Source organism: Ascaphus truei, chromosome 4 (assembly GCF_040206685.1).
Source record: "Ascaphus truei isolate aAscTru1 chromosome 4, aAscTru1.hap1, whole genome shotgun sequence".
Classification (NCBI taxonomy): domain Eukaryota; kingdom Metazoa; phylum Chordata; class Amphibia; order Anura; family Ascaphidae; genus Ascaphus; species Ascaphus truei.
This window is the reverse complement of record NC_134486.1, coordinates 152,507,844-152,534,025: the sequence shown is the minus strand read 5'-3', so window position 1 is coordinate 152,534,025 and position 26,182 is coordinate 152,507,844. Positions and strand designations below refer to the sequence as shown.

General features: G+C 42.7%; 1 protein-coding gene and 1 long non-coding RNA gene across 5 annotated transcripts in view; one reads left to right on the top strand and one right to left on the bottom strand.

Moving 5' to 3' along the window:
* LOC142492334 (HEAT repeat-containing protein 5B-like) overlaps positions 1–10,734 on the bottom strand; it is a 45,549-nt gene extending 34,815 nt beyond the window's left edge. The window contains 3 exon segments of the mRNA XM_075594987.1: positions 3,710–3,921; positions 10,008–10,156; positions 10,713–10,734. Of these exon segments, the coding sequence (XP_075451102.1) occupies positions 3,710–3,921; positions 10,008–10,156; positions 10,713–10,734 (383 nt within the window).
* Positions 10,735–10,749: 15 nt separating this feature from the next.
* On the top strand, positions 10,750–25,500 carry LOC142493135 (uncharacterized). Of its 4 annotated transcripts, none has more exons than XR_012801006.1 (4): positions 10,750–11,187; positions 15,161–15,283; positions 25,231–25,312; positions 25,392–25,500. It is a non-coding gene; the product is annotated as an uncharacterized LOC142493135 (long non-coding RNA). The 4 variants fall into 4 exon arrangements; XR_012801008.1 differs by lacking the exon at positions 10,750–11,187 and adding an exon at positions 11,250–11,607; XR_012801007.1 differs by lacking the exon at positions 10,750–11,187 and adding an exon at positions 11,250–11,876.
* Positions 25,501–26,182: the final 682 nt, after the last annotated feature.

Here is a 26,182-nt window from a genome sequence, read left to right as displayed (position 1 = left end):
GAGTTGGTATATGCCCTTAAAACGTAAGTTGGAAATGTCACCTCCATGTGCAGTGTTAACGTGTTTGGCAAGTGGGGTGTCAGTTTTATTGCGTATGGTCCCTATGTGTTCTAGGACCCTACGTCTCAGCTGCCGACTTGTTTTCCCCACATATTTCTTGCCGCATGTGCACACTGCTTGGTAGATCACCCCAGTAGTTCTGCAGTTCACAAAATTCCGTATTTTAAAGGTTTTACTATCATCCCAATTACCAAAGGTTTTGGTGACCTGAACGTACTGACATGCACGGCACCCCTTGCACTTATAGTTACCCGGAGATCTTTTGTCTAGCCAAGTGCCTGAAGTGATGGGTTCAAGATGGCTATGGACTAGAAGATCCCTGATGTTAGTAGATCTTCTGCTGACCATAGTTGGTCTGGGTTTCAAGACTCCCCGTAGATCCGTGTCCTCTAAGAGAACATGCCAATGTTTGTTGACAATGTTAAAGATGGTTTTCCATTGTCTATTATAAGTGCCAATGAGGCGAATTGTTTTTTGCTCACGTGGTTTGGGTTTGGGATTCAGCAGAGATGCCCGGTGTGTATGCTTGGCTCTATTATAAGCCTTCCTAACGCTGTTCTTACTATAACCTCTCGAGAGCAAGCATTGGCACATAGATTGTGCTTGTGATTCAAATTCTTCATCATTCGAGCAATTTCTCTTAACTCTCAAATATTGGCCAGTTGGAATGCCATTTATGAGATTCTGAGGGTGATGACTATCAGCGTGGAGTAAACTATTAGTTGCGGTGGTTTTACGATGAATTGTAGTCTCAATTCTACCATTGGTTGCACAAGTTATTTTAAGATCTAGGAAGACTATGCTGTCAGGCCCTATATCGTAAGTGAGTCGAAGGTTAAGGGAATTACAGTTAAGTTTGTTGATGAAGTCAACAAACAGTGTACGAGGTCCCTTCCAGAGAATAATGATATCATCAATGTATCTTGCCCATAAAATAATATGGGTAGTGTAGATATCATTTTCTTCAGAGAACACTATTTCTGCCTCCCACCACCCCAGGTACAGGTTCGCATATGAGGGGGCACAAGTCGTCCCCATTGCAGTCCCCTGTACCTGGTGGTAGAGTTTGTTGTTAAACAGAAAGTAGTTCTTCGTCAGTACAAACCAAAGCAATTGTTCAATGAATTTGTTATGGTTATTGTACAATAGGCCCCTGGTTTTCAGAAAGTACAGTGTGGCATTTATGCCATGTTCGTGTATGATGCTCGTATATAAGGCCTCAACGTCCATGCTAATGAGTGTTTCATTATCAACCACAATATCATCAATTCGTGTGAGAATATCTGTGGTATCTCTCAAATAGGACGGAAGTGCTACCACGAACGGTCTCAGTACTTTATCCAAATAGACACTTGCCTGTTCACTCAAGTTGTTAATCCCGGAGACAATTGGTCGTCCCGGTGGTGGCCTCGTAAGCTTGTGGATTTTTGGGAGGCTATAGAATGTGGCTATTTTAGGGACCTTACTGTACATGCCATTCAATTCACGCTTGTTGATCACTTTATCTGCTAAGCCTGTATTGAGGATGGTGAGTAATTCCTGATTGTACTGAATAGTTGGGTCCTTACTCAGGACCTCGTAGCAGGTTCGGTCGGATAGGAGCCTCAGGTTTTCTTTGATACAGTATTCTCCTCTCTTCCCATAATCACAATGTTCCCCCCTTATCAGAGGATTTGATGACTATTGACGAGTTTGAACGTAGATCATCCAAGGCCTTTCTTTCCTGAGCACTAAGGTTACCAGTGTTGGTAGCATATCTAATATTTTCCAAGTCGGTAACCACCAACTTGGTAAATACCTCCACATTGGGACAAATTCCTAATGGAGGAATAAACGTGGCTCTGGGTTTGAGATCTGTGAATGGCCCCTCACCAATAGGTCTATTGGACTCTTCTTCAAGTGAGGCCAGGTTGAGAAGGTTCTCACGGTCAAGTTGGTCTAAGTCAGGTAGGCTTAGGTTCTTATTAATAAAGTCCTCTCTCCGTTTAAAGAACTTATGTAACAATAAATTACGCCCAAAAAGGTTAACGTCCTTCACCCATTCAAAGATGTTACGGTCAGATGAAGGGGAAAATGACAAGCCTTTTGAGAGAGCTTTCAAGTGGAATTCGTCAAGGGCTAATTGAGACAAGTTAATCACTTGACTATTCTCCTCCTGTGATGTTGTCAATACCTGCGCCTCCTTCTCGACCGCCTCCTCCCTCCTTGACCCCTGAAACCCCATTGGTCTCTGCCTTGAAGATCTACTCCTCTTACCCCTTCGTGTCTTGGATTTGGAAAAGGAATTACACTGTCTGTATCCTTGCCTAAAAAAGAGTTTTGCCCACCTTCAACTCCTGTATGTCTAAGTTCTAATTCGCCCTCATCGTTGGAAGTGTCCCAATCAGTGCTGGAATCATTGGGTGTGGGCCTGAATGTTTTTTTAGGGTTATCGTGTTTGAACACATACTCATCCACTCAGGTACTATCTATCTTGGTACTTTTACATGTTTGAGTGTATTGGAGACCATATACGCTGCACCCACAATGCACATATGCACAGTATATACCCAGCGACCTGTATAGATCTCCATTACATTAAATGTGGAATAGTGTATATATTCAGGTCAACTGATAAGTCTGATTGCCTGATACCCTTTGAACTGTGTCCACTTCCCGGAGCAACCTGGGTGACACTAATTATATATACACATACCCTATACATAGGTCACTATTACAATATACCCAGGTTACTATTAGCAATATACCCAGGTACCTGCTTATCCCTACTGTACTATTTGTGCTGTTTCCACAGAGGATCCTGAGAAGCAGCTTACAGTTTAGCTTGTATTATACATTTGTTTCACTGCTTCCACATAGGCTTAGGCTATCTATGGCACTAACTAGATACTGTTAGTGCGCCTTGTGGGAGACCTTGTGTATACTTAACCCATTAGGGTGTCTAAGGCTCCCACTTTGAAGCCTCTTTTCCCTAGCTACACAGTAGCTTTAGTGTTCATTTTTAATACCCTGCGTCGCCTTTAAGGACCTTTTTATTTCATTTATTTTGTTTACCCTTAAGATTTGAGTACTATTTCTAGGTATACCAACCTCTGGAAATATTTAGTATGTGAGTTTGAGATACTGTGCACTGATCACTCACTACTAACTCCACCGTGTACTCTCTTAGAGTAACCATTCAATCAGTTGTGGTTATATATACAGCTGTCTGTCCGGTACATCATTGACAGACATGAGACTGGTTCCAACATATATACCACACTGAGGCACAAGTGCCTCATCTATCTTTGCATGTGCCAGTTATTACAAGGTCCCTCATATCCATATTGCAACCAGTCTGGTACACTGGACTGGGAGGTATTTAGTTTAATATTCTTTTTAATAGTTTTGTGTGTCTATTCCTTCATTCATTTTACCCTTATATATTAATGAAGGTCATTTTATTCATTTAAGTTCATTACCACACGAGTGCTTGTTTAAAAGGGGTCCTTTCTTGCCTAGGCAAGCGTAGTTTTTGTTACCTGATTTCTTTACCCCTGGCACTGTCTCTTAGACAGTAGTTTGAGGTTACATCCCCTCTTCCCCCCATCCCATTTATTTTCAGTATGTACAAAACAGATGGTCACCCTACTGCAGCCTTCAAACTTACAGTTTAGTTGGTAGATAGGCAGCAGTGTCGTCTTTACTCTTGATCATTTCATTGCACTTGTCCAGGATTTGGAAGACAGTGAAAGTGTCTCCAATGCTGTAGAGTGTGGCAAGGTTCTTGGCTAATAGTTTGCGAGTGGGCGGTCCTGGGGAGCTGCTTATGAGACCGGTGACCTGTTCCACGAGCTTCTTCTGGTTGTCTTTGATGTCCGTCTGTGATAGGAATGTACTTTTATTTAGTTTACATCTCGTGTATGCAGCACAATACAAGAAGTTTGCAATCTACACATTAGTTCCTGAAACACAAAAAGGTCGAACAGCCTTGCCCACGGTCACAAGGAGCAGACCCACAGCTCACCAGTTTACTGAACAGCGCCTTAACCCTTCATTGCCAGAGAATAAGCAAAATATTGGTAAGTGAGAGATTCCATGTTCTAAATATACACATTGAATAAAGCATTGCCAAGCAATAAATCCCTTTCACTAAATTGGTATACATAAATTGAGAAACAAATGTCATGTGAAAGGCTTCGGGGACAATATTTAGCTTTGTCCATTAAGTGAAATGCAATCAATTGTGCTGCCTTGTTTGCAGTAAAAAAAAAGCAGTTAATGTATTTGTGCTAGTCATTGTGCCATCAAGAAATAAAATATGGGTGGTATTCAGCACTCCAAGCTGGATGACATTTAAAGGGTCAAGTCCTCAGTAGGAACCAAGTGTATTGATGGCAGTGACATGGTTAAGGGGTTACATCTGGGTGATCGATTACTTGAAACCACAATCTGACATCTATAAGTATTTATAAAGACATTTTTTTTACAGTTTGTTTGGAAACATGAGCTGCGACTCAGGAGGTGTTATATTGCCTCTAGTTACTACCTTCTGTGTTTATCACTGTTTCCAACATGCATTTGTCCACACAAAACTCTCCTCTTGCCCCTCTCCTTATCTTTGTTGGCTCTCTGATAAGGACAGTGAGGGCTATGGGTAAATTAAATACTTCATTGGAAAACTCACACTCATTCAGAACGCCTTAAGACATACAATTTGTAACTAACTTCAAATGCAACAAAAGTAGCCAGATCTTAGCTTTTAGCATTGTTACATGTATTTAAGGATGCAAATTTAAAATGGTTAAAAAGTGTTTTCAAAAACGATTGTGGTTGGTTACATGGGATTTAACTGTTTCCAAAGAGATAACACACATATAATGTATTAGAATGTTAGAAACAGAAGGAAATATAGAAGATACTAGCTGATATACCCGGCGTTGCCCAGGCGTGGAAGGGCAGGGGGCATGGAGTGGAAGGGCGGGGGGGGGAGGGGGTGTGGAAGGGTAGGGGGGGTGAGGGGCGTGGAAGGGCGGGGGGAGGGGCGTGGAAGGGCGGGGGAGGGGCCAAGGGGCGTGGAGGGCAAAGGTCAGGGGGGCAAAGGGCAGGGAGGGGCAGGGGGGCAAAGGGCAGGGAGGGGCGGCAATGGACAGGGGGGGCATCACAGCCACAGGCTGCACCCACTGACACAGGGAACTTCACAGCCACAGGCTGCACCTTGTCCCACACAGAGCTGCACCCACTACCAGGCTAAGGACAGACCCAGTCACGTCCTGTACAAAGGCCGTGGCACTTACACACCCCCTGCACACAGGCCGCGGGTGGCACTGACCTGCCGGTAGCCGCTGTCCGTGGGGTTGAAGTCGCTGCCCCTGGGCCGCAGGGAGAGCTGCAGGTGTGGGAACCCGTGCAGCCAGTACAGGAGGCGGGTCACAGTGCGGAGAGTGCGGGGAGAGGACACAGCGGCATCCCTGGGAGGAGAGCGCGGGGGCGCGCAGCGCGTGCACACAATTGAAAGCCATGGGGGGTGTCCCGGGTGCTCGATCCGCTCCCCCGCTGACTGTAGCGGCCCCGGGGGGGGGGGGGGGGTGGTGAAAGCGCGGGAAACAGGGAGACACGGGGAGAGTAGGTGTGCGCATGGCATCCCGGGGAGGAGAGCGTGGGGCGCGCGGCGCGTGCTTGAGAGCTGTGGGGGGTGTCCCGGGAGCTCGCTCCGCTCCCCCGCTGACTGGTGGGGGGGGGGTAAAAGCGCGGGAAACGGGGAGACACGGGGAGAGGAGGAGGTGCGCGCGGGTCACGATGAGTTGTAGGCTGATGTTCGGGGAGGAAGAGGCGGAGCCTCCGGGACCGGCGGGTAAGAGAGCGGGAGATGTGTGTGTGTGTGTCGTCACTCTGCCTCAGGCCAATGAGAGGTGTGCGGGGGCGGGCGGCCCAAGGGACCAATGAGATTTCCCCTAGGGACACAGGAGATGCAGACAGGCATACAGTGCTTTCACAAATATATAATAAGATATGATGTGACTTCAGTCAACTAAATGCATTATTGTATAATGAGAATTAAGAATCTATGGGCAGCACTACTATGTGTCACGGGAGACCAGGTTTATTAACACCTTTTTATGACGGGATCATTGATTGAACAAAGCAAGGAGGTAAAAGAAATTGTAATTTATTTCAGGAAAAGACATACACACAATGTAACACAATTTACAACGTTAACACACTTACTGGGAACAGGGCTAACGAATACATCTATCCTAAGAATGAAATTCCCAAAAATGACCTCTGTAGGAACCCTTTTCCTTGACCGGTAGGTACTCACGAAAGTCCTGGAACTGATCTCGGCGCAATGCCAACTGCGACCGCTACGTTCTCAAAAAGCGGGACTTAGAAACTTTTCTGAGTTGAAAATCTTTAAAGCCGGCTCGAGTCTATTCAGTAGAGAGCATCTTTGAATTTGCCGCTGTTGGTTTGGCACTTGGAATCTGCGCTCCTGATTGGCTGCAAGTCCCTTTATGGGTTTCAGTGTCTCCCTCACTAACATCTGCAGCCTATCAAAGCGTGGGAATTCTCCTGCCAGCCAATCACCGATTTGCCAGTATTGTAAAGCTGGGTGGGCACCTTTCTCAGTCTGTCAAGGGGCATGCGCCAACCTGGCACCTCTGCCTTTTTGCATACTGAGCCCACCCGCTGTCCAGGCTCCACAGAGTATGGGTTCTGGCAAACGGTGGTCGGATAGCCCCGTGTTAGCCCAGGAGGCGGGTACTCAAGCAGAACTGCAGTACCCCTCCTGTTCTAACACCTTGGCATCCCTGAGACTTTCAAGTCCTGACTTCTCACAGACCCATAGGCACCAAGCGTGGTAGCCATCTGGTCTGCTCGGAAGCCATGACTTGGAAATCCCACAGTTCATTTACAGGTTACCAGTACATATACCTATTAAATATAATCCTTTAATAAAATATACTGTGTCTTATGTGTGGTAAAATATATAAGTCTCTGTTCTGGTGTCAGGGATGGAGTGAGTGTATATAGCACCTACCCTCACTAGCCTCATACTTGGCACACTTTAGAAAAATAACTTGTAAAACTTTTACACACACGAACCACTCTCAACTTTATCACTTACCTGGAGTGCCCCCTGAACCGCAATACTAGGTCCAGGGTACCTGGGCATGTATCTGGGTACCACTCTTTATACTAGGGACCCCATGGGTGACCGTAGGTATACATTAGCCCCTTCATGCCCGTTTACCTTGTCTGGAAGATGCTGCAGCAGGAATCCTGGCGGTGAGTCACAATAGCGTTTTCAGAGTCAGGGTTTGCCCGGAGCAATGTGCTTGGCTGTATCCGAGAATCTCACTCGATTCCCGGATCCAATTCCTGGGGTATCCCATAACTCTGGAACCCCGATACATAGCCACATTCTGTGAAGAATTTCTCCGACAAACCAGCTCTGAAACTTACAGCCTAGAAACCTCCCGATCCCAGCATCCCAGGAAAGGCAAAACACACATGATTCTTTATTGTCGCATAATTTGCACCCAGTCACAGTAATGCATTTAGGACATCTGGGTCCAAGAGCTGACACTCTAGGACCTCAACTCACGGATCAGGGGTAAGCAAGTGGGCTGAACCTTTATTAGTGAGCTTGGTTAACCCCTTCACCGTTACACTATGGTGCTCAAAACTTCACAGACCAGTGTTTCTGTGCAGGCAATACATATTACTTCTTTGCAACTTTTTCTTTCAAGCGGGCGCCTGATGGGGTTCTCCCAGACCTGCTCCCATCTGCACAGAACCAGCGTGCCAAGGATTAACATTTGCTTGTACTATGTGGAACATCAACTCTACCCAATGGAATGTTAATGAGCCAAGAGGGCAAAGGCCTTTGAATTCACAGCTGCATTCAATCTGAACCATTTCAGTGTACATCTGTGTCGCCCCAAAGGCTGACAGACTTTGGCGCAGCCGTTGGACAGTCAAAGGGTGTGAGCTGTTTGCTGATATTAAAGGTTCTTATTTCAATCTGAAACTCAACAGCCCTTTTATCCCCTCTACCCAATTTTCCAACTCGGTCCATGAAATGTATAACTTCTGTTCTTGTAATGTAACCATATATTGTAATAACTCTATGCCAAGGACAAACCTGAAAACGAGGTTCCTACCTGGTAAAACATTTTTATAAAAAAAAAAAAAAACTGACCTGTTGACCTAAATAATTACCGCCTCATTTTTTTAAATACTCTTACTTTTCAATTAAATATAATTTTCCAGAAGTAAATAAAACACAAAGATAGGATCATTGTTGAGCCTTGCAGCCACAAATCTACCATGTAAAAAGTGCTTACAAAAAATATTTGAGGAACACTACTTGGCTCAGGAGTTGCTAGGGCAAGTCCAAAGCTGCAGAGACCAGGGCTGAGGCATTCAAGGAGCCGTCCTACAGGGCAGCAAAAAAGTGAAACAAATTATTAATCATGATGACTCAATGAAAAACATGACTGAGGTTCCTATGAATAATGTGCATCTTTCTATTATCACCAGGTCCTACGTAATGGCTTGATACAGTGGCTCAGTGAGTAAAGACACTGACTTTGATAACGACACAGAGTTTGAAAATGGAAACTGAGCAGGGGTTCAAATCCCGGTGTCAGCTCTTCGTGACCTTGCACAAATCACTTTATCTTGCTGTGCCTCAAACTAAAAACAAATTGAAACGCTCTTCAGGGCTATATACAATGCTGCATACTGTGCACTATACTGTAATTGTGAAGTGCTTTGTGTTTAGAAGAAAAGGGCTATATGAAATAAAGTTATTATTGTCACCCACCTTTGATACGTGAATGAGACCGCAGTCACCATTATTAATATATGCACAGGAGTGAATGACAGGTGCTACAAGGGTATTTATACAGTAGTACCAGTGTTGATCAAAAGAATGATCAGAAAGAATCCCCTTATATATAGCACTCAATTGTCATATATATTATTTAGAGTGGACACAAATGGTCCTGCTGTAAATTACAACAAATCTATTGTTGTAATTTCCAGCAGGACCATTTGTGTCCACTCGAAATAATATATATGACAATTGAGTGCTATTTATAAGGGGATTCTTTCTGATCATTCTTTTGATCAACACTGGTGCTACTGTCACCCACCTTTATCTGTTTGGCTAATAACGATAGCATAATTAGTTCTTAAATAGAACAGCTGCGTTGCACAGCGACATATATATTCCCAATAGCGCTATGTACATTAATGGCGCTATATAAATAAAGACATACAATACAATAGTGGTGCTATTTTTCTTGCAGAACCTAATCCTCAATACAATAGCTGTAATGAAGTCACTAGGATAGCAATATAAACAAGAAAACTTCCATAACGAAAAAGTAGCCGACACTGACATTCTACCTCATGGCTTTTTGCTATAGGACCTTTCTGTAATGTGTTTCATTTGACTGTGCATATTATTTTTGGTTTCGATTATTTATATGATTTATCAAAGCGCGATACAGAGTATCACTCTCTTTCTGGCTGTAACTGCCATTCAAATGTTTTTGGAAGTTTCTTACCTTTTTTGCCTTCGTTACAGTTTACATGCAAAAAAAATAAAATAAAGAGTGGGTCAGCAATTTGCTTGTAGGTGGAGCTCACAATGGGTCTTATCCCTAAAACACACCAGAGCATTTGGTTACCATGGAAATACAGTATGTCCAGCAACAAATATACACATACTGTACTTGTGTTACATTTAACCGGTTATCTCTCTTTGTCCTTATCTAGGATTGCCCTTTAAGCACTTTTTAGATAGAATACTAGTTATGTAATTATTCAAAGGAAATACAACTGATTTCCACATAAAACATGTAATGAATGCTGAACACAGACTTCTTGGTGTATTAATTAAATGCATTGACAGAATGGGTGACAGTTTATAAAATGGTAATCAAGAAACCTACCCTGTTTGCAGCGGTAAGTACTTTGTCCAGGAACCGCAACCATTCAAAGATGAAGACAGACTTCTTAGCCTCTGTGATCTGCACCAAGGCATCTTCCTTCAGCAGCAAGCTGTGAGCCAGCTCAATTCCTGCTCTGATGCTTTGTCCACCTCAGATCCCTGATGCCTGAGGAAGACAAACAAGTTAGCACCTATTTACACACAATGTCTTACTGCTCTCTCCTGGTCAGACACCCGCTAATGATTTGTAATGGATATAAGAGCCCCTGCTACCACTCCCCTGGGTATTTGCATCTCTCTAAATCCTCCCCAGATTATGCACCCTCCTTTATTACCCTTCCAGGTTACACTCTCCCCCATTATTATCCCTCCCCAGGATATACAGCCCCTTATCTCCCAAACCTCAGGATATATACCCCTCTTATTTCCCCTCCCAAGGATATATGCATCCACTTTTTTTTTTTATCACTCCCCAGGATATATACACACATCCCTTATTCCCCTTCCCCAGGATGGGTGGATACATCCATCTCACATTAGCCCTCTCTGGTTATACAGCTGCTGTCAGATGCCTCTGCGGATTCCTCTTCCAGGAAGCTTCTTCTCTCCCTTCACCACACGTCGTGAGCGCGACAAACAAAAACGCGTCATGAGCGCGACAAGCAAAACCGGCTGCTGGTCCTCGGCCGCGCGTTGACACAATCACGTTTGCGGTAGCCATCTTGCATACGGTCAACTGTGCCCCTGACAGCCTCGCTCCCCGGCAACAAATCAATAATATAAAACCCCAAACTAGATGTGACAATACAGTAGTTTGCACCACTGACACTGAGATTTTTAACACCAATAAATATGTATTTACAGTGTATCGTTTTAAACACAATCTGTACTATAGACACGAATACACGGTTATCTCAGCATATGGATCTTTCATGTCAACTCACTTCTTGAGGCGCGGCGGGCAACGTCTTATTTTGCCAGAAACAGTGATGACGGGAGAGTTGTTTTGCCAGTAACAGTGATGGCGGGAGAATTGTTTTGCCAGTAACAATGATGGCGAGAGAGTTGTTTGCCAGTAGCAGCTAGGGCACGTTCGGTGCGGTCACGCGTCAGATATCGTACGTTGCAGACGTCACCTCGCTGACATACTTGACTATAACTGCTGCTGTCGTCTCCGCGTGGTAAGAACACGGGGTCACGTGGAAGGAGGGGCGGGGTGAGGTTATATAAAGCCCCGCGCAGTGTGACGTTGCTGCAGTTGTTGTGTTGGGGAGAGCAGTAGTGTGTTATACGGCACATTATAAGGACACGTGTTATCTGTAGGAGATAAGTGGAGGGGGTGACATTGACCTGATGGCAACGGGTTTGCTTTATTAAGGCAGTCCATAAAAAGCAGCCCTCCCACGAGGGAAACATAACCGCAGTGTATAGCAATCCTCGGCACGTGCGCAGCAGATACTGTGCTATCTCTAGTAACCCAGCAAAGCCCATGCACCGGCTGAAAGTGTTTCTGTAACCTGCAGCATGGTGGCATTCTGTATTTTAAGTTGACCTTGATAACAGGGCTGGGTTTTCAAGGGAAGTGAGCGCCATCGCCTTATGTAAGCAGCTAACCAGAAACTACAGTGATTTGTACAATTATTTGGAAGGGGGATGAAAGAAATACAAATGAGCCTCTCAGATATTTCTATATTAAAGCTAATTTAGTTACTGTAGGCTTAGATCTGTTCATTTCCCCCCCCCCCCCTCAGGTTTCTGGCAACTTATTTCCCTACAAAAACACCACTGACGACAGAAATAGAGAGGCTTTTCTTAAGAGAAGGATCAACCCATGCTTTGAATTAAGGGATATTTTTAACAGATGGCAGAGGTATATGGAGTATAAACAGTACTGGTGGATTATGTACATGACTATCATCAAACTAAGTAGTTGTCTAGGAGCTCTTCATTAGGCTACCACATAGAGACAAGTCTAAGGGAGGCATTTCTGTATTAAAGATTCTCCCAGACAAAATATAAGTACCATGCCATAACTACCTTTTATGATGTTTTATTATCTAAAATAAATAAGGCACATCCAGTGAACTAGGGTTTGGAAATATAAAAAACTACAATAATTAGTATAAAACAAATGTGATCCATATATGTACAATAGAAAAATATATCAACTCTTAATTATTGGGGGGGGGGGGATCTATAATGTATAAAAGGGGAAATGTAGAAGGCATTGGCTCTTAACATTTATTACAGATTAAATTTTTTTTTTTTTTTTATCAATTTCATTTTAAAATAAGTCACACTTCCCCCTGTCCTTGAACATTAGAGATGGGTGGGGAAGTGAGTAAGAGGCAGAGCGCAAACACTGGGCAAAGCGATCCTCCAGGGGTGTATCACTGCATTTGAGGGTTGGGTGAAATATAGGGGTCCAAAGATCCTGGTTTACTTGGCGGCTCTGCCTTCTTTGAAGATGCCTCGTCTGAAACTGCATATTACTAGCTTACCTTAAAATGTCAACAATTACTATGGCTGACTGATACAGCAGTAATAAAAAATGTACATATCGACATCGTCATTTTTTTTATTATTGCAATATTACTATCATATCAGTATAACGCCCAACTCTACAGTGACGGTTGAGGGATTAAGTACTTGGCCTAATATGGTATGCAAATAATGAACTGATCAGTGACAATCAGTTTTATGAGCACAGAGTGGGGAAATCGTTACTACTATAAAGGGTTTTTTTTTCTGTTCAAAGCAAATTTGTTGTTGACTGGGCCTTAGTATTAAGAAATAACTTTTTAAGTGCAGTTTGGGAATAAGTCCAATTAATAATATGTTCTTGTATAGCGCTGCTAGTTTTACGTAGCGCTTTACAGAGACATTTTGCAGGCACAGGTCCCTGTCCCATGGAGTTTACTATCTTATGTTTTTGGTGCTTGAGGCACAGGGGAGATAAGGTGACTTGCCCAAGGTCACAGGGAGCCGACACGAGTAAAGAGTTTTAGTGCGCGCTGGCTGTCAAATGTCTCCCTGGAGATCCCTCTTTAATGCTGCTCCCCGTCTCCCGTGATCAGCGAGGCTTGAGAGGACTCACACACATATAACAAAAAGAATGGGGGCGCAGAGAAGAAGGAAAAGAATAACTGAAAGTGCATAAGTACATTTATAAATTCATATTAAAATAACAAGTACACAACTTACGATAAAAGTGGAATCATATGGATCCAAGTACACAGAATGGGTATATCACTCAAACGGAAGGTCCGTAGTCCAGGCAATATCCCCCTCTGGATCGCAGTTGGCGTGTGCTTAGGGGAAGTTCTAAACTGGCGTCCACGTGTAGTGATCCCTGCACTCATGTAGGCAGTGCTAGGCGTATAGCGTTGTCACGTAATTACCCAGCATGCAATGGCTATCCTATGCGTTTCGTGTCACACTTCATCAGGGGGACAGGGAACAGGTTCCCCTGCTTCAAACTCCGTGCCAGTCAGTGTCTTTACTCACTTAGCCGCTCCTCCAATTGACAATAGTTTAAAAATAATGTTGCTCTCTTTCTCCCTCCTTTTATCTATTTTTGATTTTAAAAAAATTATTTGGGATTTCTTTCTTTTAGACACCAAACATTCACAAAATATGAATGTAATTGAGATTTTTGTTGCATGAAGTGATTGGTTTATATACACATCCTCTCAAATTTTCAATGTGTGAGTTATCTGAGTGACCCTTACATCTTACTTTTTGTTTTGGGTAATTCCAGTGTGTTACCTCCATATGTATAGACTTGGGTACGGTACCTCGCATCAGCGGCTAGAGAAATATTCCTCAGGCTGAGGTCTCCCCTCCCCCACCCCCCCTTTGCTTCGAGGAATCAAAATTAGATTGTGAAGTCTGCAGAGATTTAAAGTGTCTACTGTATTTTGACTTTTACAGAATATTGCATAGTTTGTGTTATAAATCTACATATATCAGTTATAATACATTTTGCACCATACGAGGCTTGGCCAAGTATACATAAAAGGGTTGAATGTCTTTCTACTTTAAAAAAGGGCTTTTTACCAAAAATATCCAGGTATACGACTACATTGAGAGCAAAGATTTAATCTAGCCCATTGGTCTGCAATTGGGATTTGTGAACAGCCAATTCATGTACACAACATCAAAATAGTGCTGTGCTATTAAATGTAGTTTTCCAAATTCCTTGTTTTATTCATTTTAGTAATGGGTACTAGAACACAATGGGTGATGCAGTATGTATGAAGACTTGCAAAATGAAGCATGACTCAAATTAAGTCCTGCAAAAATGTCTATCATTTTTACTCTGTTTTCACTTTGCTGGCACCTTTAGTGAGTGGTTTGGGGAGTTGTAATGGCTGAAGAAAATGGATTAATCTTGATAAACATTCCCATGATCAGATGATAGCATGACAACAATCTACTGTACAACAAACTTGGAAACGGGAAAAAAAACTAGAATGCATTTGCTATATAAGGAATTAGGGTGTTATCCGGTTCTAAGGAAAGTTCAAAGTTTCAGCACTTATTCTAATTATATTGTGTCCATCTTCTGCTGTTGTACAGTATTACATAACTGCAGAATAATTAGTGTGCATATTAATCATTTACTCACATGGTGCAAATGCAGCACAGGAGTATATAAGAAGCAAATCAGTGATGTCAAGATAACTTCTTAGAAAGCAATATATGATGGTAGAATATACTAATATAACATATTAAGTCCCTGTTTTTAGGGTATTACAATGTAGATTAGTGGTTAGAAACCTACATTTCAAGATAAATCAACCTGTGCCCCTTCCCGTCTGTCCAGTTTTTATTTCTATTTAGTATAAACGTACAGGGGGTTATTAGACTGCAGCAGATGTAAGTTATTTGAATAATGATGAGTGGTGTCGTGAAAATGTAGATGGACTACCGCTTTAAAATAAACCTTAAGACCACTATTAAGTTACGTTTTAAAATCGCTTACACAGAATGTGCCAAAGGTGTATCGTAATTGTATTTTATGCATACATCGATAATTTAGTGTACAGTATGTTTTTTCTTAAAAGGTTGTACTTTATTCATAATATACATTTTTAAGTAAATCAAACTACAGTTTAAGCACAACACCCCCCCCCCCCCCCCTGTTATCAGATTCCAGGTTGGTCGTCAGCATGGAACCCGTCGCCAAGAAGATCTTGAAAGGCATTATATTGCTGGAAGTGGCCGGTGTGGTTGGGGCATAAGCTCTGTTTCATAAATGGAACGTGAGCCAAGGTAGTACTGAGGTGCACTCAAAGTTACACAACACAAAGTACCTGCAAGTAAAGACAACTGTATGCAGTCTCGTACACAGAATAGCACCTGCAACATATCTATTTTTTTTTTTAATGCGAAATAATATCAAAATGTGAATTTTCATCTTTGGGTATTTATCTTGATTTAAAGGGGCAGTCCCACGTGGCAGGTAAAAAAACATGAGTATATTCCACTAACTTAGAAAAATTAAACTAATCTTAAAGTAAGTATCCTGTTAAAAAAAAGCACGTTTTACTTTTCTCCAGGCCCATTGAATTCATGCATACAGGTAGCTACTTATCTGTTTAATCAATGATGGTTTTGTAGCCCTTTTTCTGACGCCTTCCTAAGGGACTACTGGTACTGTACACAACCTGCGGCTCCAGGAGATCTGAGCCTCCGCTAGCTGGGAGCCTGGGGTAACGGTTCTAGCGCAGCGCCTCCACTTGCCCAGGATCCCCGTTATGTAAGATTGCCCTGGGCAAGAAACATACCATACAGTGCGTGCAACCAAGTTTTACTATGCATAGGCAGTCTTATCTTATTCTCTATATAACACTGGCGACACACTTTATTCGAGCTCGGCTAGTCCCACGAATTCGGGTATACCCGGGTGTATTGAGGTTTGTGACTGTTTTCTGCCCGAGTGCATTGGGTTATTTTCCAGCCAGGGATTGAAGCATTTTATTCCCGCCTGCTGCAATACTGCACAGTATATATATATATATATATATATATATATATATATATACATATACTGCATTACAATTCATGAATTTATGCCATCTGGTAGACACGCGAAGCATTGCAGCCTATTAAATCCTAATCATTATCATTTAACAGATCAGCCGCCCGTCAGCCGCCCGTCAGCCAGGCATGAACCCAGGCTGGGAAGGCAAACACAACGGGGCTTGTCAGAGGTGAGGAGCGGCGCATTCCAGGTATCTGCCAGGTACATACTGGGTATTTGCTCGAATAAAGTGTGTCGGTGCAGTAACATCACACATAACTTGCATATATATTATAACGTTAGAGTCCTTATACTATAGTGGCTCAGCCACACCTCTAGGGAATTTGTCCGGTATAACAGTGGCTCCGCCACGCTCTTATAGAGGTTGTCCTTGTAAAGTATTGGGTAGTATGCTCAGTCCGCTAGCCACTTGCTAGTGTCACTACAGAGGTATTCCTAAGGCGGGATCAGCGCCTGATGAGCGGTGTTGGTGCACTTTCCATTACAATGTACCTTCCGGTCACGGCGGTGACCGTTCCTTCTTCACAAAGGATCCGTGCCTCCGCTCCTTGTCCTCCCGATGTCGCGGTGTCCCGCCGTCTGATCCCAGATGACGGCGACCGGCCACAACTCGGTGCGTTGTCCCTAACTAAAGTGACAATTCCTTCCGCTATCGATCGTCCCTGCAGTACCGCAGCCTACGGTGACTCAGGGAATTCTCCTATGGGCCTGAGGGGAATAGCTGACCTATGCAGGCGGGTCACTGACCCCCTGCACTCACACTACCTCCTCCGGCTCTGTCCTCCTCTCCTCCCTAGCGTGGTCTCCCTCTCCACTTCCTCTTCCTTCTAATCCCAGCTTTCTCATTGGCTCCTAGCGTCAGGTGACTGATCCAGAGCTCCTGGAAGTTGTAGTCCATTAATAGAGCCTTTCCCTTATTGGCCTGGCGTTCGCGCGCTCCATCGCGCATGCGCGACCTCCACTTTGTTAGTGCCCTCTGCAACATTGCGCAATAACATGGCGGCACCCTGTACTATCGTGCCGTCGCGGAACCTGCCGCACTCCCTCCGCGCGCACACATAAAGTACCTAACACACCCTTACAGTTTTATACCTATTCTTATACCCAAAAGGTCGAAATAGATGTTGCCTGTGAGTAGGTTTACTGGCTATGCACTTCTTTGCCCAGGCTGTGCTGGAAAGCTGTGTAATACAGCAGGCATAAGCTTTTAGGTCCATGTTATAATGGATAAGAAGTAAAGAAGGACACTGCTCATTTGCATGTCATTACCCAGAGTACCTGGCTACAGTGGAAGCACTGTTAAGCGATAATGGTGAAAGACAGGGTTGCAGACCTCTCTGAGCTATGCAATTTCACCACATAGCATTTTTATTTACTGTATGTACGGTGGAGGGTTTTTGTCAATTTTGTTTACCCACCATAACTATTTTTTGTCTGGTTATACCTATTTCACAAACAATGGACAAAACAAATACACAAATTTACCTCTAATTTTGAGAAGAATAAGATAAACAATGTAAAGACCAACAGATTTGGTTAAGGCCTACCATGGAAAATACGGTTAAAAAAAGATTTGTGAAATATTTTTTTTTAGATTGTTCATCTCCATTTAACCTACTAACATGCCACTGTCCTTCGTTCTTTTTTTGACTCTGCAGGGACTGTTCCTTTAAACTCTGTACGTTGAAGTGACATGGTGTTATTTAGTTTTGTTTAGACAGCTTGTACAATTATCTTAAAAAAATATTGTTTTACTCTGGTTTCCACATGGTTTGATAGATCCAAAACAAGGGATGATTCACTCAATATGTAATAAGGTGAGAGATAAAGAGGATGAGCCCCAGCTCAGCTAATACAGTGTTAATATGTTCTAGAGGGGTACTGTCAGGGAATAAAGATGAGGCATATACAAGGAAAGAAGAATCCATAAATGACTCACCCAACCTCTTCCAGATTAAATAATATATTAATGTTAATAATACTTTATTAATGGTTAAAACCTACTAGGTCCTTCAAAACCAAGTGATAACCCCTGTTAGGGTTTATGGTGTAGAAGTGTCCTTACATTTAAAACCTCAATAGCGCTGGCATGTGGCATAAAGCCATGTATGAGACAGTTGGTATGACATTAGCCCACCCATGAAGAAGTTCCTCCCGGAACGAAAAGCGCGTCGGGTGATGTGCTGCTTTTCACGTCACTAAGTGTGACTGAGACGCAGGTCTCAGTCAAGGCATTAGACAGGCAGTGTGTTCTATTACGCTAAGCTCTGGCTAACAATCTATAGCTAGATAAAAAGATGTGGACCCACAAGGTAAACACTAGCAGTCAGTATATTAAACCAATACTGTCTATGGAGCACTAACTCGATTTCAGTATACCATTACTGAAGCCGATACACAAAATATAATCTGTCCGGTAAATAGAGGCAGGCATGTGAGACACAGTACGCTACAGCGTCTCAATAGTAACAGCCTACCCTCATCTTTACTATTTGGATAAGCATTCAATTAGAATGATAAATATTTGATGGTTGTGACAATTATCCACACACCTATTTTATCTGTATATACATTGAACACGATCACTCTTCTGGAACCAGGATCACATGTACAGTAGGATGTGAATGACTCCAGTGATTTAACGCAACCCCTTTTGAAAGCACACAAAGTCCTTCTATATTCTTTAACTTTATTGGGGGAGTCAACAGAAATATAAAAGGTACTTGAAGATGGTGTAATGTAGTGCGTGTGCTTCAATAGCTGATGGTGCCTTGGTATAAAGGGGGGCGGGTAAAAAAGGATGGCCTTTGCAGGGGTGTAATGGAGGAAGAATGTACTCACTAAGCCAGCTTGTTAGATCTAAAGCACATGTTCCTGTGACAAGCAGGAAGAGTCAAAGGACCATTCCATAAACAGAAATGGGTAGGGGAACAACAAGGCTAAACCAAACGCATGGTAATGAGAATGGGAGGTTGCCAGGGCAACCAACTGGTGGCAGTGTAAAGATAGAAAGTGTCAATAATGTATCTTTACACATGCAGCTAGCTGCTGGAACAGGGGAACTAACAAGCAGCTGAATTAAGGAGACAGAAATCTGTGAGCTGCAAAGAGACACAGAAAATGTGTAATCCTGTTCCAGGACAATCACAGATAAAGTTACTTCCTGACACAATCCATGAGACAGTTTTTTTTCACGTTTTTTTTTTTTCATTTCTGGGCTCTAAAACGGCCCATGACTTATTTTGTATATATACCGTTCACATAATTATCACTAACAGTATCACAAAATTGGCTATTACCAGTCTCGCCATATATCAACTTTAGAATATCAATATATTATACAGTGGCTCTCTTGGGATCAAATATTATTACTAGGAATGCTTTAACATCCTATTACAGCTCTTACTGATCATACAGACAGTAACATTCATTTCTAACTGACCCTACCAATAGAGACACCAATATATAGGATTCAGGATACTGACTCTTCAAAGGTCACACAAACTGTGTGACAACCATACATGGCTTTATGCCACATGCCAGCGCTATTGAGGTTTTAAATTTAAGGACACTTCTACACCATAAACTCTTACAGGGGTTATCACTTGGTTTTGAAGGACCTAGTAGATTTTAACCATTAATAGTAGTTCTCAGTAATAAAGTATTTACATTAATATATTTATTTAATATAGTAGTTTCATAAAAGTTATTGTAATTTGTTTTAAGAACTTTGTAAATCAGCAAAATGTTTGAGGGAAACTTGTTGATTTGCACTCAACACTTCTCAATTTTTGTATAAAAATATTGGAAAAGTTGACAAATTCGATTATTTTCAGGAACATTTCTAACAAGTGGCTTTCTACGTAAGATATTTGCTTTTGAGGATTTTTTAGTGAAGTTTGATAACTTTAATAACTTTTTTGGAAGCTGCAAATGGCCAACATTTGCTAAGCTTCACCAATCTGTAGAACAGGTGTGCAAACGGGGGGGGGACACAAAATGTTGAAAGGGGGGGCGCTGCGCTTGCAAAGGCCCCGTGCTCTTTTCCACAACATTTAAATTGATTGCCTGGGGAAGAGCGCCGGACCTCTAAATTGCTTCTTCCGTTCTCTCCAGCTTCTCTTGACACTCGTCGCTATGACAATGCAACAAAATGCCAACGCATCACATGACAACGCAACATCGCAATGCCATGACGATAACGTCTCAACGTCACAGAGAGAGATGCCAAAGAGGGGGGGGGGGTGTGGAAGTTAAGAGCAGGCAGAGGATGCTGCTTAAAAATTTTGCACACCCCCTGCTCTAGAAAATATTTTCCTTTCGATCTCTGGACTCTCTCCGTTTCTATTTTTCTACTTCTGTCTAAGTACTGTAACGGATTTTCTGACCTGGCCTGACCCACCCAATCCCATATTGGCCCCTGTGGTCTAACCAGTCCCCATTACAGTGTGATGTCCGGTGGTGCACCTGTTGGCAACAGGACTCCTGAGTCTCCCGCATGATGTTGTGTGGGGATTGCCAACCCAGACAGGCAGCTGAGGTAGTGTGCTTGAGTCCTACCTAGATCCAGTGCAGCGCCTCCACCTCATCAGGATCCCAGCGTGAGCTTGTGGATGGTCCTGGTGAGGAACTCCTCTGTGGTGCTCCTCTCTGTGCAATGATTCCACACTTACACACGAGAGTGTCTTTAATCAGGAGCATCTTTATTGAATACGGTGGGCCAGCTGCCCTCCACAATGGGTGTATTTAGCCCTCCATTGTTCACCGTACTTCCCTTTGAAAGGTATAGTCCTCCTAATGTAGGGATTCCCTATCCCCGCAGGGATATCTACCCTGTGCCAGGTCCCTGGTCACAGTCTCATAAGCAGCAGCTTAGAACAGAATCACTCTTAACTCCTTCCAGAACTGGGAAGAACTATTACCTAATCCTTCAACAGCTTAGCAACTACTTCTGAACTCCTAACTTTTGATCAGTGCTGTGCCTTATGTATCCTCAGGGGGCTGACACAACTCTGACATCACTAATTATGGATTCAGAGCATGTGACCACTCCCATCCATACATAGGGCACCTCACCAGGGTGTGAGGGCAAACCTCCATAATTACTGCTGGCATGCCCATAATTTACGAGGCCTTATTGTCAGCAGGAGAGATGACTGCAGCCATTTTACAGCATGGTTACAGTACTCTCAGGGACTGATTGTAAAAACTCCAAGGCCAGTCGCACTTTGGGTGACAACTCCAATTGACTTGAATCAGCGTTTCTGCCATCAGCTGATCCGGAGTTTAAGGAATCAGACCCTTTATGCTCAGTTTGTTTTCTTATTTGTGACTCAATGGGATTAACTTTGCTCCTAATCTGTTTTTCAAGTCTAGGTTGTACCCTGGCTAAACAGTAAATGTATTTAAATTTCACCCAGCATCCATCTGTCTAAGTCTTCTGGTGCATGTGGGAGACAGACCGGGAGTCATAAAAATGCAATGACGAATGTCACTCTCAGTCTGACAGTATCTCCCGATAAAGTAATTTGCTCGATACCCTGCATCATCGTGTTTGACTATCCCGCATCGTGCTTTGATGACTCCGGCCTTAACTTCTAACAACAAAGCTCTGTAACACCATATGTCATAGGTGGCAAATAAGTGAAAGACTGTAGAGTACCATCAACTCTAAAAATAGGTCAAATATTATACAATAGCTGTTGTCCTATCATCTTCTTGTATTTGTTTGTCCATTTTTGGTACCGTTTTAGCCCCAGTTGTTTAGATCTTGTACCATTTAGACTATTGAGGCATTATGTGGACCTAAAGTAAGGGGTGGTTACATTTAGATTAGAAATTTGTGTTAAAATACTCACCTTTTATACAAGTATTCTATATTGTGTGATTGTTACAATAAATATAATATGAATATAGGTGGGTTTTGTACATTTGATTGTAATGTGTTCCACTGATAAATCGCTAATCTTTCTGCCTTTCACTAGATTTCAGGTATACAATGAACAGAAGATTTTCCTCTGTTTTAGAAGGTACATTTTTTTCTTCTGCTTTTATATAGTTCACGGTGGCACTGCCTTGCAGTCTGTGCTGTTATAATTGGTAGGTTTGTGAGTTAAGTCTCAAATTCTGTAACGATTCGAAATTCACTTCTTCCTAAAAGTCAGATAAAATGTAGGCAATAGAAAAGCAGAAGAGTGGTTAGGTGGAGTCCCTGAAATGAACTGTGGAAAATATAAGGCCAATCACTCGTAGGTCAACATTGAAATAAACAGAACTTTTTTTTTTTTTTTTTAAACTTTCTTTTATTGGTTTTTACAATGGTAGTACAGTCCACAATCACATTGGTATCATTTAGTCAGCTTTATGACATACAACATCGAGACAAACATGGTAGGGGGAAGACGTGAGAGGGGATGGGGAGGGGGGGAGGGGGGGCAGGTATCGGCTAGAGGGAGAGTGTAAATTCCTCCGGGTTTTCCATTGCCGCTGACTCTTTCCGCGTGTTTAGAACTGACTCATTAGTCATCCCGCCAAGCCCAAAGACCAGGGGCAGTCGGAGGTCTCCTGCCTTTGTCCTATATGTCGAGCTATGTGTCAACCCTCTCGTGTGTCTGTTCCGCCACCGAAGGAGAGCCCATCTGCTACTATCAAAGCCAGACGCTGGCATTGCTCATCCCTGGGATATCGGTCTGTGCCAACCACAATGACCAGACTTTTTGAAAATTTGAACCAGTGTCGTTGACTAGACTTGTCAACTTTTCCATCTGGCAAGCGAACCAAATTCTATTCCGAATTTTGTCTATCGATGGAATTGCATTCTGATTCCATAACGCTGCGGTCTCGCACCTCATCGCCGTAGCAAAGTGTGCTATGAGTTTGTTTCCTGATCTAGATACCTCGTCAGTGGGCTTACCTAATAAGAAAACCCACGGATCTAGTTGAATTTTGAGGCCCAAGAAGACCCTTTGAAGCCAATCTCTATTTTGTGTCCTGACGGGTATGATTCGTGAACAAGACCACAGCATATGTACCAGATCTCCCTGTTCCCCACACTGTCTAGGGCAGAGAGGGGAAGCTCCCGCGACAAATTTTGCCAATCTAACTGGGGTGAGGTACCACCTCAACAATACTTTATATGAGTTCTCCTTCAGTGTCGTACAAATCGAGCTGCTGGCCGCAGCGTTGAAGATCGCCGTCCACTCTTCGTCTGCTAACGGTCCAGTCAAGTCTGTTTCCCATTGAGTCATGAAACTGGGTCTATGTGAGTCATCAATGTCCGCCCTGGCCACCTCCCTGTAAAGGGCAGATACGAGTCCCCGTGTATCGGTTCCCCGATCACAGAGCTTTTCAAAATTAGTTAGCGGTGGTCTGTTTGGGTGTTTGGTATAAAATGCCCGAACCTGGAGGTATCTAATAAAATCTGTGTTGGGTAAGCCCGTTTCTGACTGTAAAATCTCAAATGTTTTGATTGTGTCTCGGCCCTCCAGGTCCTTAAGCCTTCTTAAGCCCCCTTTTTGCCAGTGTGTGAAGTTCCTGCCGATTAGCCCTGGAGCAAAGTCCGGATTGCCATACAAAGGGGCCATTAATGAATCTTTAGAGGTCAATGAGTGCCTATCTTTGGTCGATTCCCAGACCGAGAGAGAGTTCAACACAGAGGGTAGCGGATTCTTTAGCTCTTTCAGCCTAACCTTGGGATACCAGATAATATCCTTGAGCTCTAGCGGGGCACATACCTCCCTCTCCAAAGCTACCCAGCGCCTCAGCTCCGGATCACCATGCCACTGCGTTATTTGGCACAGTTGGGCCGCTTTATAGTAAGCCATCAAGGTCGGCACTGCCAGACCTCCAGTTTCCTTAGGCCTTTGCATGATTGACATTTTTATCCGTGGTTTTTTATTTTTCCAAATGAATTTCGTAACTGCTTTCTGCAGTGCTATAATGTCTGATCTTACCACGGGTATCGGAAGAGTTTGGAACAGGTATAGTATCCTGGGGAGAAGGTTCATTTTCACACAGAAGATCCTACCAATCCAGGATATCCCATAAGCAGACCACTCTTTGAGTTCCTTTGTAAGGGCTCTTAGGAGTCTCGGGTAGTTCTCTTGGTAGAGATTGCGGTTATGTTTAGTGAGAAAAAATCCTAAATATTTTATAGCTCTGGTCTGCCATTTAAATTGAAAGTTAAGCTCAATTAGCTTCTCTGTCTCTTTTGGAATATTTAGGTTCAGCGCCTCCGATTTCGATTGGTTTATCTTAAAACCGGAGATTCTGCTGAATTTATCCAGTAGCCCGAAGAACTTTTTTTTTTAACACAACTTGTCACTGTAGAATCACTTGAGTTATTATTTAAAAAATAAGTTTTCTGTTTTAAAATGATGGCTTCACCATAATAAGTTGATTGTATTGAAGTACCACATTTTCTGTTTGCATTGAAGGTTTTTGAATGCACTACGATAGCACTACTGAATGTGGAGTTACTGGACAGAAAAAGGGGAGGGTGGCTGATTTTCTAAGCATGGCCTACAGGCATTGTCTTAATTTTTAACCTTTTAGAGTGACATTTATGAAGGTCCCTGAAAGCCACAAGGGCCGGCACTCCAGGGACCCTGAATGTCATACCTTTTTTTGCTCGTTCTCGAATGGGAGATTGCATTCATGATTGGAAAGGAAAAACACTCCTATTTCAGTCATCGGAATGCTGGTTGTAACTGATTGCTATTGAAGTGATCACGTGGTTGCGATCCCTGTATCATATAAGTTAAATTAAAGCAGCAATACGGGTTTTACTTTATTTTTTTATTACAGGATTGAAGCAGGGGTTTTCGGAGCTGCACTGTATTCATTTCAGCTCATTGGACCCCCTGCTTCTAGAGATAACGTCATCCAGTGCGGCATTCTATTGGCCCGCGTGACTGGGATGTTTAAACTGAAAAGAGATAACCGTCACACCCTACAAAGTTAATTCTGGAAGTAAGGTGTCCCCAGAGCTGAAATTAACACAGTTCAGCTCTTCGCCTATAATAAATTTAAACAATGATACCTGTATTGCTGCATTAACATATTAGTAATGTGTTTAAATATTCATATATAAATCACACTAGAAAAGTTGTTTTTCACCCGAAGTAAAGAGTGGCATGAAACACCTAATCTAAAAAAACCTTTTGTTCATATATAGTGTACTATAAATCCAATGAATGGTCTGGAATATATGGCACACGGGAACTTGATGCAGAAACGTGGTCTACAATAAAAAAATAGTGAGTTTTGTTGGTCATAGATTTTATGTTAAACAAGTATTTTAGAAAGTTTGTAACAGTAATGTGTCTTTTTTTGCAGGTTTTTTGTGATGGTTATTACACAAACTTCTGCTGCATCTACAAAATCAAGCAATGTAGGATTATTCAAAATAGTCAAGTGAAATCCATCTTCATCCACATGAACAGTGTGACAAAACATGTGGCTAGTATTTAGCCTTTGTGTTGATACGTAGCCGAATAAACTCGAGTTGTCCACTTCTGTCATTTATTTGCGAAAGAGAAGGGTTTGCCTTTTAAACAGTGCTAATTTTATTTAGTACCATTTCAAAGGCACTTAACAATTAAAGATGGAGAGATGTAGCCACGTTGGCTATAGTTTTGTTCTGCCTGTTGCATATACTCGCTCCACAAGGATTTCTGAAGAGTTCCTCAATAGTGCTGTTCAGCTTACAGTTTTGTAATTTCTTTTTTTGTGGCTTAGACCCCTTTTATATGTAGAAGTAATATTGCTATTGAGAGCAAGAAATTACAGTTTGGTATATATCCCGTTTAGTAGATCAGTCGATTAAAACCATAATGCTCATCATTGCATTCGATCCGCGACTCGCATAAGCTACTTTCATTTGCGCGGCCCCATATTTCTTGCGTAAGGATCACTACAAAACTCCTATTGAAAAAAGGTCCAACGCTCAAATGGATATACATAAAACATATACAATAAATACCCTATACATTCAGGTATATGTGCTTACACTTTCAACCTATGACCCACCTGTCACTCTATCCCTAGACACAGGAATAAGGTTTAATTGTGCTAAAAGATACCGTAGCCGGTACGAACACTTGCAAAGTGCCTATTTCCACACCGGC